The sequence below is a fragment of the Cnephaeus nilssonii genome (assembly GCF_951640355.1).
Source record: "Cnephaeus nilssonii genome assembly, chromosome: 8".
Lineage (NCBI taxonomy): Eukaryota > Metazoa > Chordata > Mammalia > Chiroptera > Vespertilionidae > Cnephaeus > Cnephaeus nilssonii.
The window spans coordinates 41,646,327-41,661,883 of NC_137079.1; the positions used below are offsets into that span (position 1 = coordinate 41,646,327).

Sequence of the window (15,557 nt, forward strand, 5' to 3'; positions counted from 1 at the left end):
TATTTTGTGTTGAATAAATTTGTGGGCAGAAAATGAAAATAAAATATGTATAAAACTATTTAGGAGGTAAGTTTATATGTATTTGCGATTACTGATTTTTAAATCTTGTGTTACTTTTTTATAAAGGGTATGAAAATGATCTCCTAACCTCCCTTTTAATATGATGAATTCTCAATTTTATTCAGCTTGAATATCTCTGTATGGAGAGTATTAAATTCATTTGGTAGCAATTTCTAGTTGTTTTTTGTATGTGGCAAATACATTTCAATCATGAACATGTACAAAACCAAATAAAATCCAGAGAAAATTTCATTAAATAAATTTATTTGTTAAAATAATTTAACTCCAAATACAACTGTTGAATTTGCATTGAGTTGTAACTACAATTCATGTTTTAATTGAAATGTCAAGGTTTAACAACTGACATTGTTACAAAACAATAAACTGTTGTTAAATTTTAAATGGTCAGTTGTATTAGAGCTCAACAATTAACTGTGAACTATATTTATCTCTGGGAAACCCCAAAACAATAATGATAAGTCTGTTTCCAAAATCCACTGCAGTCATTCTTGAAACCCTGATCAAGATTTAATAGATGCACAATGACACGTTAATTAAAAAAAGAAAAGACCCCCATAGTCTTTAAGATTTGATTGGCTAAGGAGACATTTAAAGCTTACCCAGTGCTAACACAGGACTACTGAGAAGAACAAAAAACTAAAAAACAAAACAAAAACCAACAGCAACAAACAAAATAAGCACTTTCATATTGACACATAAACAGACAACATTCCCACTGGACAACTCTTGAAAACAAATAGCAGACGTCCTTAGGCAACATTTTTTATATAGAAAAGCAAATATCAGTAGTTTTATCACAGAAAAGTGATGGCAACTGTAGTAATTAGAGTCACGCTCGGTCCTAATTCTACGAACCAAAGGAGAAAATCATCAAAGCACCTTTCAATAGTGTAAGGAAGATTTTATGTAATACTTTTGATCAGATGCTGGCTTGTTTTGTGTAAGTTGAACAAAATGAAAAGCATCAGTTACCGTCACTATCACAGCTTAAAAGAACCAAAAAAAGCTGCAACATAAAACAACAGAAAAAACTTAACAAATGCTGCCTTTGTATAAAAGTAAAACAAGACAAAACAAAACCAACAAAACTTATAATACCTAAAAAAAAAAAAAAAGTGGGTCTTTGGATCAAACCATAATATTTTTAAGGCATGTTAGAAAAACTTCCACTTATCTAGTTGCTAGTCTGATCAGGGCATAAAATAATAGTGACACAAGGTCACCAACTTTTCTCTGTAGCCACTATTATTTCATGTGCCAACAAATTTAAACCTCCTGTTCTTAAGCTTTTTATTAACATCTCAACAAACACATTCATTCAAGCTGAGTTATATTCATACCAGATGAAATACCAACAGTAAGAGCACACGAGGGTTTCCACCTTTCTGGATATCGCCGCTGACGTTCTGTCACCAAGTACGTAGGAAACACTGTGATCAGGCAGCCAAGCCAGTTACTATTAACATCTTTACAGTGAAAGCCCACCTTACTGTCTGACATGAACACTTCTAACTAAAACCTCAGTTTTTAAATAATCTTTTCACCTTACATTTTGCCATACCTTTCATATTATTAAACTTATTTTTCTTATCTGCATAGCAATCCATTAGGTAAAACTGCAGAATCTTTATAGATGTTTCTAATATGGAATCTTAGTTGTCATAAATTGCTGTTAAATATGAAATCCTATCATTCTGAGAAGTTAGAGGCTTTAGAACTCAACCAATTCACTAACAAATATTTATATTTCAGTAGAGAAATCACACTTCTTAAACCTTTGATTTCTTTACAGGTTGAGTCAAATCAACTCTTTTACACAATGAAATTTGTTTCAATGAAATTGGTTAGAATGTTTTGTCCTATAAACAAGGTGCTTCAGAATGGGGGTTTCTAAAAAAATCTATACTGAAGAATGGAGACATTCATAATTCAAAGACTTAACAACCCTGGCCTGGTTTTACCCAAACACTTGTTTTCTTGTCTATAAGAAGTCACTATCCGCCTTTTTTCTATCCTTTAAGCTTAATGCCAGTTTACTAAACACTGGGGGCTACCAATGATTTCAATGATGTTTAACAAACACGTAAATAATTAAAAAGAAAAAGATGTTTTTGATACATTATATTCTGCAGCACGGATTCTCAGTATAGGCAATCATCTCTGACTTGTGCCAAATTCTTAGGAACGATAAACACACATGCACACACAACATACACTATTCTCTCAGTTACACACGTAAGACCAGAGGTTACTTGCACAAGAGTGTGAAACAACAAAATGTGGGGAGGTATGTAGACCACAGGCTCAGCGATATTGCAGTTCCGAAGGCCAAATTTACCTTGCGAATCAGCTAAAGGTACTCTCTTCAGCATTTATAACTCTGAGGTTCGGTAAAAACCCTTCCTATGCTTGACTGTATAGGTTTTTCCTGTGCCATTAGTCATGCAAACGATAAATACTTCACGGCTATGCAAACCAGAAATGTTGAAGCTTGAGCACCTTTTCAAAACAAAATATTCTCTAGCTTTATTTGCCACTTCAGTAATCAGGGCAAAATTGTTATAGGAAAATTTTTATATAGTTCTCCAGGAAAATTAAAGATAAAAGATTTTGTTTTTTTGGTCTCTTACCTTCCACTCTATAATTTATGTTCTACTCTTAAGCCCAAATTATTTCACATGGTTATTCAATCTTTTTAAATGCCTGCAATAAAGCTCTGCTACAAGCCAACTTGATTTGAAAAGCAGTTTAACCAAGAATCACACCACAACCATAGCCCTTAAAGGCAAGAAGGAATTTGCTGCTTTAACAAACATAAAAATGCAAAATACTTGTACTGTCCTGTGAGGTTTCTGCAAACGGGAACATGTGGATGCAACATGGCTTCATTTTCCTTACATGATGGTACTAGTTCAGCTACCACTAGAACGCTTCTTGTTAGTAAGGCTGCGCAGTCTCTTTGCATCACAGTTGTTTCCTTCTTGTTCAATAATGTAATAAAAACCATTATCTGCTTGATTACCAGAGGGTGGGTTTGGGGTTTTAATTCAGATCAAACCCTTGTAAGAGCCTCCATTTTCTGTGGCAAAGCAGGTGACTTTACACTTCTAAAGCGAGATTGTATGTTTTCACAACCTGTTTTGACTTTTGCTCTAGCAAGGACTGATGCATGAGTTAGTTCTGTGTCACAAATTAGGATAACATCTACAATTAAGCATCAATTTTGAAAAACAGAAATGTGTCAGTTGAGCAAAGAATCTCTCCCTGTAATGCTGTTGGCAGGTCAGCTGTTATCTTACTTGACAGAATACATTGATTAGAAGCACTATCTCAATTCCTGAAATTCAGTACTCTTGTAGGAAAATATTTCACCTTTACTTATTTTTTTTTTTTTACAGAAGATAAAATATTTTAATTGTAGTGGTCATAGGAATTCTTCCGGTTTCTCTCTCATGATTCCTTTTAATTTATACAATAGTTGCTTCGGTCAACTCAGCGACAATGCCATCATTGCTTTCAACGGAGATCACCCTGTAGATCGATTGGCTAGGCCTCAAAGTTGCAGGTGCGTATAGGAGACTGAGGACAATGGTGAAAACTGTAGTTACTGAACCCAAATGTTACTCAGAGATATCAATGGACAATCACTGCTGAATTCTGAATGAGGGCTGCTATTTCACCGTAGATTCACACCACACATCCTGCAAACTCTGCAGTCGGGCAGACGAGGCTTGTATCGCCTATGACACTGGGCAAAGCCTGTCCAGGATAGGCATTTCTGAATGCTATTGTATGTTACATGCAGAACAGCACGGGTCATCTTTGTCAGGCTGCGCAGCATAGTTCATTTGCCTCACAATTTCTGCGAAGAGTTCGTCCACCATTGTTTTACTCTTCGCAGAAGTCTCCATAAAGGGGCAGCCCCACTCTTCAGCAAGGGCTCTGCCTTCACTGGATGACACTTCTCTCTCACTTTCCAGGTCCACTTTGTTCCCAACCAAGATGACTGGCACTTTCTCATACCTAGGAGAGAATAAACAAAACACACATGTATTGTAAAAGCACGAACTTCAGGTAAAATGTATTTTCTCTACATTCTACTTCGAATATTCTCTTTTGTTGCATGAAAAATTATTTGCCCACTGGCTTGACAGATATCTACCTCAGGGCATTCAGCAGGGGCTTCCATAGTGAATCATATACAGGTTTTTTAAAATGATGTCTTTAATTAATTACACACCCTTTAAAATCAATTTACCTTTCCAGATATACCTGGCAAATTATTCTCAGAATAAACCTTCTTAGATGGATTAATTTAAACTTTTTTTCATTATAAGAGATGCTTTCTCAATATTTTTTAACATTTCAGTTGATGAGGTAATATACTTGAGAAAACAATTTATAATTGTCAGCATTTTAGTATTCTCTGTAATATACAAAATCGATCATGTTCTAATAGTTCCAAAATAAGAAAAAAGCTCGTAGAAATCATTAGGATGAAAAACCTTCAAAAGAAGCTACACTCTATCCCTTTATAAAACTATTAGAGGCCCAATGCACGAAATTCGTGCAAGGGGCTTGGCCCTCGCAGCTGCAGCGACTGCCTTGGCCCTCGCAGCCCGGCTTCGTTAAGAAAGTCGTCCAGACAGTTGTTCCACTGTTTGGCTGTCCAGTCTAATTAGCATATTACGCTTTTATTATTATAGACTAGAGGCCTGATGCATGAAATTCGGGGGCTAGGCCCTCGCAGCCCCGGCTTTGTCCAGAAGGACATCTGAAAGGTCATTTAGCTGTCCAGTCTAATTAGCATATTATGCTTTTATTGCTATATAGTTTAGCCAGTTGAAAGATAATTATGATTCTTTTCAGCCTGACAAGGATTAGGCATTTCAATTTGATATTATCTCTTCTTTTCCTTCCTAACTAGAATAGGTGTGCTAGAAATTGAATGTGTGTGTATGCCTCCTCCACCCCATTCATATTCTGAAATCTAATTCCCAATGTAATGGTATTTAGAAGGTCAGGCTGTTGGGAGGTCATTAGGTCATGAGGGTAAAGCCCTCATGAATGGGATTAGTGCCCTTATATACTAACTAGTAGCCCCTTGCAGGAAGATTCCTGCAATAGGGCTTCCTGCTGCGCTCTCCCTCGCCCCGCCTGCTTGCCTCCATTCTCTGCCGGCCCGCCTGCTTGCTTCTCCGAAGCTTTGCTCCCTTCTGCAGCGCTTGGCTTCTCCCTACGCTGTCTTGATATGCAAATTAACCACCATCTTTGTTGGGTTAATTTGCATACTCGTCCTGATTGGCTGGTGGGCGTGGCTTAGGCATAGCGAAGGCACGGTCAATTTGCATATTACTCTTTTATTAGGTAGGATAAGAGACTCCCTTACCCCTATAGCCAAGTGAGGACACAGCAGAAAGATAATAGTCTGTGAACTAGGGAAGTGAGCCCTCACTAGACACTGAATCTACCAGAGCTTTGATCTTGGACTTTCCAGCATCCAGAACTGTGAGAAATAGATTTCTATTGTTTAAGCCACCCAGTCTATGGTATTTTTGTTATAGCAGCCAGACTAGACTAAGGTAAGGTGTCTCGGAATGAACATGTCTGGTAAAAGCTAGACTAATAAAGATAACAAATGATATGAAAAGAACAAAGCAAAAAGATCCTAAATCACTTTGGAACCTAAAGATGATTCTTTCTACAATGGTTATTCACTGTATAACAATTTTACTTTAAACATCATTTTAAAAGCTTTTGTGATTGCAATATAAACCAATGTGTGTGTGTGGGTGTGTGTGCGTGTGTGTGTACTTTCCCTTAAGCAGCATGCATCTCTAATTTATAAAAGAAGTAATCTGCAAAACTGCACACAAGTGATAACAAATGTGACAGAACACAGCTAATCTGTCAGAAGAGAAAACTACATAGCCAAGACTTTACTGAGGCAGGAGTCGTACAGAATTTTTATCATTCAGGAAAAATAGGCAGGAATGTTAGCGACAATATTTCTACAATTTCATCATCCTTTCAAGATGGTTCTCTCACTCACCCTAACATATAAAGGAAACTATATTCCCAACAGAATCTCTTTTTCTTTTTTTGGCACTAGATCAAACCTAGAGTGGTCTCAATATGAGGGCATATTCTAGGCAGTGTGCCATTTAGCAATCTGAAATATAAAAACAACTTAAAAATGAGTGGGGAGAACAACATCCACAGTAAAAGCTAGAATTTGGACATTACCATCTTGCAGGAAATGGGTTTGGAAAATTTATATCAAAGAGCTTTATATGAATGTACTGTATACCAACTGTGCCTATGCTTGGCTGGCCTCAGGTCACACAGAGACCTCTGAACACAGGACACAAGGGTTTTCCAAATCCAGGACTCGTACAGCATCAATTATGTGTATCCTTGGCCTCTGGGTGGACAAATGGCAATGAGAACGAAGCTGCATTACAAACCTATACATCAGCTGCTTCACACACAAGCCTTCTTGACCTGCTGTACAGAGAAGCTCTGTGGGGAGCAAACACTGCCTATAGTGTTAGGACAATGTCAGTTCCTAATCTGTTTCACTTGCAAAGATATAACTGCATTTTCTTTTTCTTATGAGACTGTATACACACACACACATATATATTACAGTATGCTCTAGAATGCTTTGTTTGGCAGTGAAGTAAAATAAACATTAATACAATTCAGTAAAACTGGATGAATTTAGGTTAAAAATTAATTTCAATCTGTTTACAATATGTAATAATAAAAAAGTGATAAAACATCACTTTATATTATTAGTTAAGTGGTAAATATTGTAACAAATACTTCTTAGTTTCAAAAGAGTATTATACGTGAAAATATTTCTTACATTTTTAATTAAAAACTAAAAATACGTAGATTTTTCAAAACTTGTGAATTGGCATACTGTTTGAATGAAGACTCTGAATAAATATTACCAACAGATTCTCAAAAGGGCAACAAAATACTGCAAACATAGGTCTACATTTAATAACATTTAATAATTGTTAAATAAAGATGGCAATTTAGTCCGTATCAGAACCTAACCTGTCCATGAGATCACTAGCCAAACTCAGTGGTCTTTTTTTTCCTTATGATTTTGAGCGTACGTTTATTAAAGCTGGGGACAGTGAAACAAAGGAAGGGCTTAAGATAGAAGAAGCAACAGGCGAGAGCCCAGGAAGGGCTGCTTTGACCCTCTAGAAACAAAGAAGTGAGCCACACAGGGCAGTGTGGACTCACTGAGAAGTAACAGTCACAGTAACAGAAGTGAGCCAAGGCGGAGCTGCTGTTAGTGCACTGAAAAGTCAGAGAAAAGGGTGCATTGCAGGCAGGTTCAGGGGTTAGCCTGGGACGAACTGCCACTGCCTGCTGCTCCTGTGGTTGCAGTCTCGTGGAGATACTTAAGAGTTTAGGAGAGAAAAGTAAAGTTGCACGCCTGAGAGGGAAGAAAGGCGTGGGCATGCTTCAGAGAGAGCCCCTCCTCCCCGAGGTCTTTTCTAAAACCAAGAAGCTATAGAAACTCAGAGTCACATTCTCAGAATACTTTAAAAGACTGAATAAGATCTTCAGGAAGAAAAGGCATTATATGCATTTTGTAATACCGATCAGCAATACATTTTAGTCTGTCAACCCTAAAATAGGAGACTGTAGAAAAGATATAAACTAGGATTTGGAGGCTCAGTTTCCAGTCCAGCCACGCAGAGGCTGAAAGACAGAGCGAATCATTTACTCTACTCATCTGTATTTCACTTCCTTGTCAGTAAAAAAGGAAACAAGAATATCTGTTCCCACTTAACACAAAAGGTTTCTGAAAAGGTCAAAGGAGATAATGTAGGAAAAAAGTACTAGATAAATGTAGTGTGGTGTTTCTTTCCCCTTCTGCACACTGAGACCACAGCTTCGGTAAGTTAAGACGCAGGAGATACTAATCAAGGGAGGTGAAGAGCTCCTGAGGAGAGGTGAACCAAGTCAGGGTGCTGGTGCGGTGCGGTCAGACAGGCAACGAGAAAGAGAAGGAGTCAAAGGGAGTACAGCAGCTGCCTGATGTCAGTCTATCCCTTCTCCGGTCCCCGAGCTGAGTATCACAGTAATGAGGAACTAGAAAAGACTGCCTTACAGACACCTGTGGGGAAGGGTTAGGCGGCTTTAGGTGGGGATGATGGAATAGGTCCTATACGTGGAAATAAGATTTGGAGAAACCTGGACCCTCCTTAAGAAGATGAGTGAGGAGAAGGGAAAAAGCAAAGAGTTGTGTTGACAGAATAGAAGAGGGCATGAGGAAACTGGTTTTGCTCTCTGCTGTAGAAATGTGGTATATTAAAAAACAAACACTAACCTGAAAGAATATATGCACTCCTATGTTTACTGCAGCGTTATTTACAACAGCCAAAATTTAAAAGCAGCCCAAGTGTCCATCAGTAGATGAGTGGATAAAAAAGCTTTGGTACAGTAACACAATGGAATAAATACAACTTGGCCATAGAAAAGAACACAATCTTGCCTTTTGTGACAGCCTGGATGGACCTGGAGAGTAGAATGCTTAGTGAAATAAGCCAGTCAAAGAAAGACAAATGCCACATGATTTCACTTATTTGTGGAATCTAATGAACAAAATAAACTGACAAACAAAATAGAAACAGACTCATAGATAGAGAACAGACTGACAGCTGTCAGAGGGGAGGGGTGTTGGACTGGCTTAAAAAGGTGAAGGGATTAAGCAAAAACAAACAGACAAACAAAAAACAGACACAGACAACAGTATGGTGAATGCCACAGGGCAAGGGGGTTGGGGGAGGTCTGAAGAGGGCAAAAGGGAATAAAATGGTGGCAGAAAAGACTTTGGGTGGTGAGCACACAGTACATTATGCAGATGATGTGTTGTAGAGGTATATACTTGAAACCTGTATGATTTCATTAACCAATGCCACCTCAATAAAAAAATGTAAAAAAATAAAATAAAAAATAAATAAAAATAGAAAGCCAGAAAACAAACAGCAGCAGCAAAACACCCAGACGAAGTATTCCAGTCACAGAACTGCTTCTAGCTAGTTTTGTGAATTTAGAAAATTAACTTAATTTCTTGCTTCTTCAGTTTCTTGAACTTTAAAATGAATTGGACTACAGAATTTCTAAGATGTTCTTAAGCTCTGAAGTTAAATATCAGAACAGACATAGTGGGTCACTCCTGTAAGCAACACATACCAGAGTATTTGCTCAGAGCTTCTGCTCTAAGAACAACACCTAACAGGCCGATCTTTACAAGAGATAGGAAAGTGCACATCAGGAGGAAGGCCAAAAGGTAAGGAGAAAACCTCAACAGATTCCGTGGGGCCAGGACACCAAGCAGCAGAGATTTTTGACTCCAACCAAAGCAGCTACAGCCAACATGCTGACTCACAGGCAGAAAGTACTCAGGACCAACGCAGTTCTATTTCACTGACAATACTGTTCAAACACAAAAACGTGGGATTGTTTTAACTATGTGAATACTGAAGGCTCTATTGAAAACGGCCTGTCGCTGCATAAGTAACTAGTAATAAACAATCGTGTATCATATATTTAGTCATCCATTTAATGCATACTTATTTGATAAGACACTACTATGTGCTAGATACTATAGTAGGCACCTACAGATACATCAATGAATAAAACAAAGATATCTGCTCTCAAATAATGATAGTCTAGCAGAGGAGACAGACATCCTATATAATAAAAGGCCAATACAGGCTGTTCTCAGGTTATGTCGGACTCGACGTACGTCGTTTCATGGTTATGTCGCCCTCTCCCATTTACAGTATTTATAAAATAAAATAAAAAGTTCCGTCATTTCGACGTATGTACATATGTGCTTTATGTTTTTTATTATTTATTTACCACAAGTAAAGGTCAGGAATTGTTATCTTTTAATTTTTTTTTACTGTTTCACTTCATTACTGCTGTGTATGTGCTCCATGTGAGTGACATAGGTGCTTATGTAGGTGGGTTCCGACTTATGGCGAAAATCGCGTTACATCGCGCCGTAGGAACGGATGTCCAACATAACCTGAGGACCTACTGTATGCAAATTGTCCCCTCAGGAGTTTGACCAACCGGGAGTTCGACTGCTCACTATGACGTGTGCTGACCACCAGGGGGTGGCGTGGAACGAAGAAAGGCCCTGGCTGGCAGCCGGCAGATGGGGAAGGAAGGCCTGATCAGCCCTGATCGCCGGCCAGGCCTAGGGACCCTACCCGAATTTTGTGCACCGGGCCTCTAGTCAACAGTAAATTATAGGTTTACTGCAAGGTGTTAAGTGCAATGGGAAAAAGAAAATGTAGATCAGCAAAGGGGCTGTTGGGCACAGGTTCAATTTGAAATTACATGGCCAGGGGAGGCCTTGTTGGGAAGGTAGCCTGTGAGCAAAGACATGAAGGGAGTAATGGAGTTTGCCAAGCAAGAATCTGGGGAAGAGTATTTCAGGCAGGATATGGACTAGACAAAGGGAAAGCTGGTGGGAGTGGGTATGGTGGTTCAAGAAATAGCAAATGGCCTGTGGGGTGGATAACATCCTGCAACTCCTGCAGCCAGCAATCCTGCAGCGTCGGAAACTTGCTCATTTGAGGCTAAATGGGACTGAGGAATCTGGGTAGCAGACGTAGCCTCAGCAGACGAGTGCGACTTATATGACAGGGCCAACTATACTGTTAGGAAGACTAGGCATTTGGTTAGTGGGGATGGCAGTTACTTCTTTTCATGTCCTATATTTATTAATAGTTTTGTGCGTTGTCTTCATTTTTCCCCTTTTCTAAACATTTGGGAATAAAGTTGAAGATGCAAAATTTTAAAAATATTTATGTATTATTGTTAACCTGACCATGAGCAGGATAGCATCTTGTCCACATCTTAAACATCAGCTGGTTTCTCATCAACTTTAGTGCATCTTCCTTGATATTTCCTTTAAGAGCATGACCAGGGTCATACAATGGCTGCTGTTTATAGTCTGTGAACAAATACTTGTGTTATTAACATGAATTTTCATATTATTGTATTCATGAACATGATTACATAATGTATTAATAAAGAAAACTAGTTCTTTTAAGCAACTGCTTAATATATCGAACGAAACTTCAGAAATATTGGCTTGAGTATTACTTAGCTGTACAATGTTGATGGACTTAGTGAGGCAGCTTTGTAAATATGAATAGTTAAAAGCATTTGATGTGTTATCAAGGCAAAATGTCAAGAACACTTGATGCTGAAATCACTTCCATGACAACTTGACTAAAGTTATGTTTGAACTTCTTTAGTGATGCAATGAAAATAGGTTTTCTTCCTTTTCTCCTTGCTCATGTTAAATACATAGTACTTATGAAAAAATAGTCTCTGAGAAGAATTAAATAGAGAGGAAAATGAAAAACATTCTTACTCTCATCATCATGAGAATAATCACTATAACTATTTTGCTGTATATCTCTTCAGACTATTTTCTTATACATATAGAGATATACATTTTTATTTTAAAAGTAGCTTCAATTTTCATATACTATCATGGAGCTTTCCATTGCAATATATGCTATGACTACATAGTATTCCATTTTATAGAATCTATGCAATAACTATACCATAATTTAATTACCCCCCCACTAATGCATATGAAGGGTTCTCATCCCCTCACTTTTTTCACTAACATAAACAACAATATGATGAACTATACCTAGAAGTGTGATTTCTTTCTCAACGGTGCACGTAATATGTGTGTATGTGTCTGGCACACCCTTTGAACCAGAAAATCCTTATTTCTAGGTTAGTTCATCAGATTGCTGTGTGTCTGCACGTTCATCACCACACACACACACACACACACACACACACACACACACACACAGTTTCAATGGACACCCAGAAATGTATACTAAAAACAATAGTGCTTAAGTTAAGAGTGCCTATTTCCCCACCCTTGGGATAGACATTTTTAAACTTTTAATAAAATATTATGGCAGTTCTGCAGAAAGTACTGTTTTTGGCTGGGAGTTGACGTATCCTACCACAGCATGCTTGCATGAAACATCAATACTTCTTGTAAGAAAAACATGAGCTAAATAAGGCTGCCCTCTTCCTCTAAAGTGACTTGTTTTGACGTGACTAAATATTTCATTTTAAAGGGCATTTCTGGTAATTTAGCTTAAAATAATGAAAGGAAACCACAATCTTTTGCTCTGACTTTCTCCCGGTTTCAGAATACATACGGAAGAAGAACAGAGAGAAATTATAAATGTAGTGTAAAAATTAAGTTAAGGAGGGTAATGATACTAAAAAGATATTTAAAGCTTTCAGGGATATTCCATACTATTGTAAATGAAAATAATCTGCTTTCATAGAAATCAAGAGTTGACATTTTATCAGAAGATTGGATTCCTAACTGTTTGATTGTGAGGGATCAACTGATCACGACAATGCAACTCAGGCATTTTAAATGTTTTAAAAAACCATTAAGGGTGCTCGCTTTGGCAGTACATATACTAAAATTGGAATGATACAGAGAAGATTAGCATGGCCCCGGCGCAAAGATGACAGGCAAATTCATGAAGCATTCCATATTTTTAAGACTATCAGCTGACTTCTCAACAGAAATTTGTAGCCCAGAAGGGACTGACATAAAATATTAAAAGTGATGAAAAGGAACGACCTACAATGAAGACTGCTCTACCCAGCAAAGCTATCATTTAGAATCTAAAGACAGATAAAGAGCTTCCCAGACAATAAAAAGCTAGAGTTCATCACCACCAAACCAGTATTATGAGAAATGTTAAAGGGTCTTTTTTAAGAAGAGAAAAAAAAGGATTAAAAAAATGAATAAAATGGCAATAACTATATACCTATCAATAATCACTTTAAATGCAAATGAATGACATGCTCCATCAAAAGACAAAGCTGAATGGATAACAAAACAAGACCTTTATATATGCTGTCTAGAAGAGACTCACTTCAGATGAAGAGAGACACACAGAATGAAAATAAAAAGGGATGAAAAAAGATATTTCATGAAAATAGAAACAAACAAAATGCTGGAGTAGCAATACTTATACCGGACTATTAATAGCCTTTAAAACCAAGGCTACCATGAGACAAAAAGAGACCCAGCAATTCTACTACTGGGTATTTATCTGAAGAAACCCCAAAAAGACACATACACCCATATGTTCACTGCAGCATTGTTTACAACTAGAGGTCCTGTGCTCCACATTCGTGCACTGGGGGTTGGGGGTCCCTCATCCCGGCCTGCGCCCTCGGGGAGCAGGCCTAAGCTGGCAGTCGAACATCCCCTGAGGGGTCCTTAGCGCTGCTGCGGAGGCAAGAGAGGCTCCCACCGCTGTGTTCGCCAGCCTTCTGGCTGAGTGGTGCTCCCACTGTGGGAATGCACTGACCACCAGGGGGCAGCTCCTGCGTTGAGCGTCTGCCCCCTGGTGGTCAGTGCATGTCACAGCGACCGGTAGATTTGCATACTAGGGTTTTATTATATAGGACAGACAAATAAGGTGTTAGAGATTACTTTCAAGTTAGGGGAAACACAAAAAACAAATAAACAATATAAAGACTGTGATAGCTGTAACAAAGAAAGCAACTACTACTGATTAATATACAATAAATTGGGCAGGCCAATATTATATGAGGTGATCAATAAAGGCATCTCTAGGGAAATGAAATCCAAGCAGAAACTTGAAGTTGAGCATTGAGTCAGCCATAAAAAAACTAGAAATATTTTAGACATAAGGAAAATAAAATGTAAAAGAGAGGCAGTAGGAAAGTGCTAGGCTTATTCAAGGAAAAAAAAAAAAAAAGACCAGCATGACTAGAACATAAAGAGCAAGGGGGAAGAAAAGCATGAGAGATGACTGAAGAAGAACCAGGGGGTGCTGTTCTAAGAACAGGAGAAAGCCATTAGAGGTCTTTCAGCAGTGAAGTTACATGGCTTATGTGTTAGGGATCAGTATGGCTAATATACAGAAATGGATTTTAGGGGCACAACAGCAGAAGCATGAAAGCAGTTAGGCGATGACTGTAGTGTTCAATCTAGGCAACAAAGATGACTGGAAGTGTGATGAAGGCAACAGTAGTAGAAATAAGATTTCAAATATATTTTGGAGGAGCACGAAAAATACATAATAATGAACTGGTTGAAGGAGACAAAGTGGGTAGTGGTTTTGACAAAATAAGAAATGACCCATGCGTAAACTATTGTATTTAGAAGTATAATTTTATCTTATGACTTAAGAGCATAAGAATCCAACGGAACAACCATATATGCCTTCTATTACTTGTTTCTAATATACCTGCACTGTGATCATGTTTAAAATTATCTTGGTTATCCAAATAACTACTTATTATAAAGGAACTTTTAGTATATCATGGTGTTCTTAATAAACTTTAAAAATGATCCCCTCTTAGGTTAAAATTTACAAAACCATTTTTTCCCTGTAAAAGTGACTATTTCCTTTTCCTATGGAAGTTTAATTTTTTCAAATATCCTATTCAAATTAATTCATGTTTATCTTAGTATTGATTCTGGATTTCCACCTATCCTTTACTGATTACTTGGGAGTCTTTCTAAAGATGTATGTTGTTTCCAGATATAAATTGTTCTTTTACTATATAAGATAAAAATAATTTGCCACTCAAATTTTACCTAACAATATCAAATGTTGGCTAGGATGTAAAACAAATGGAACTTTTTTTTTTAATCTTTATTGTTGAAAACATTACAGATGTCCCCTCTTTTCCCCATGGACCCTCTCCAACCCACCCCCACCTCCAACAATTGGGACTCTTAGTGATAAAACAGTAACCATTGGTATAACTACTTGGGAAAATCAGTTGGCAATATTTATTAATGTTGAAATGCATATGACCCAAGAATTCTACTCCTATGTATACACCAAGAGAAACTGTATATATACATATATATATACAGTTTCTCTTGGTGTATACATAGGAGTAGAATTCTTGGGTCATATGCAGCAAAAGGTAAGTACTAGATTGTTCACAGTAGCATTACACATATAACTCCCATACAGAAACTATCCAAATGCCCACCAACAGAATAATGAAGTCACCGTATATTCATACAAGAGGACTACTTCACATCAATGAAAAATTAACAACTGCTACAAGAAACACAGATGAATCTCACAAAGCGTGTGTTGAAAGACAGAAGCCAGAAGCTCAATAACAGGCAAGATTCATCTGTGTTGGTCTTTGAGCACAAAAATGTCAGGGATGCAACATGAGGAAACCTGCTGTGTTGCTTGAATGTCTGTCCTACATCTTCACCTGGGATTTGGTTACGTGTATGCACCTTGATAAAAAAAAAAAATTGAAACAAGGAAAAAATTAGTAAGAGAATTATCTAAAGGATTTCCTCATTAAAATAGGAATAGTAAAATAACCTTCAAGACAAATGGAGTGAACATGCATAT

General features: G+C 37.6%; 1 protein-coding gene across 1 annotated transcript in view; it reads right to left on the reverse strand.

Annotated features, from left to right (window-relative positions):
- Positions 1 to 324: 324 nt before the first annotated feature.
- RAP2A (RAP2A, member of RAS oncogene family) overlaps positions 325 to 15,557 on the reverse strand; it is a 29,670-nt gene continuing 14,437 nt past the window's right edge. Inside the window, exon 2 of the mRNA XM_079778695.1 lies at positions 325 to 4,104. Coding sequence (XP_079634821.1) covers positions 3,867 to 4,104 — 238 coding nt within the window. The 3' untranslated portion in view covers positions 325 to 3,866. The remainder of the gene's footprint in view (positions 4,105 to 15,557) is intronic.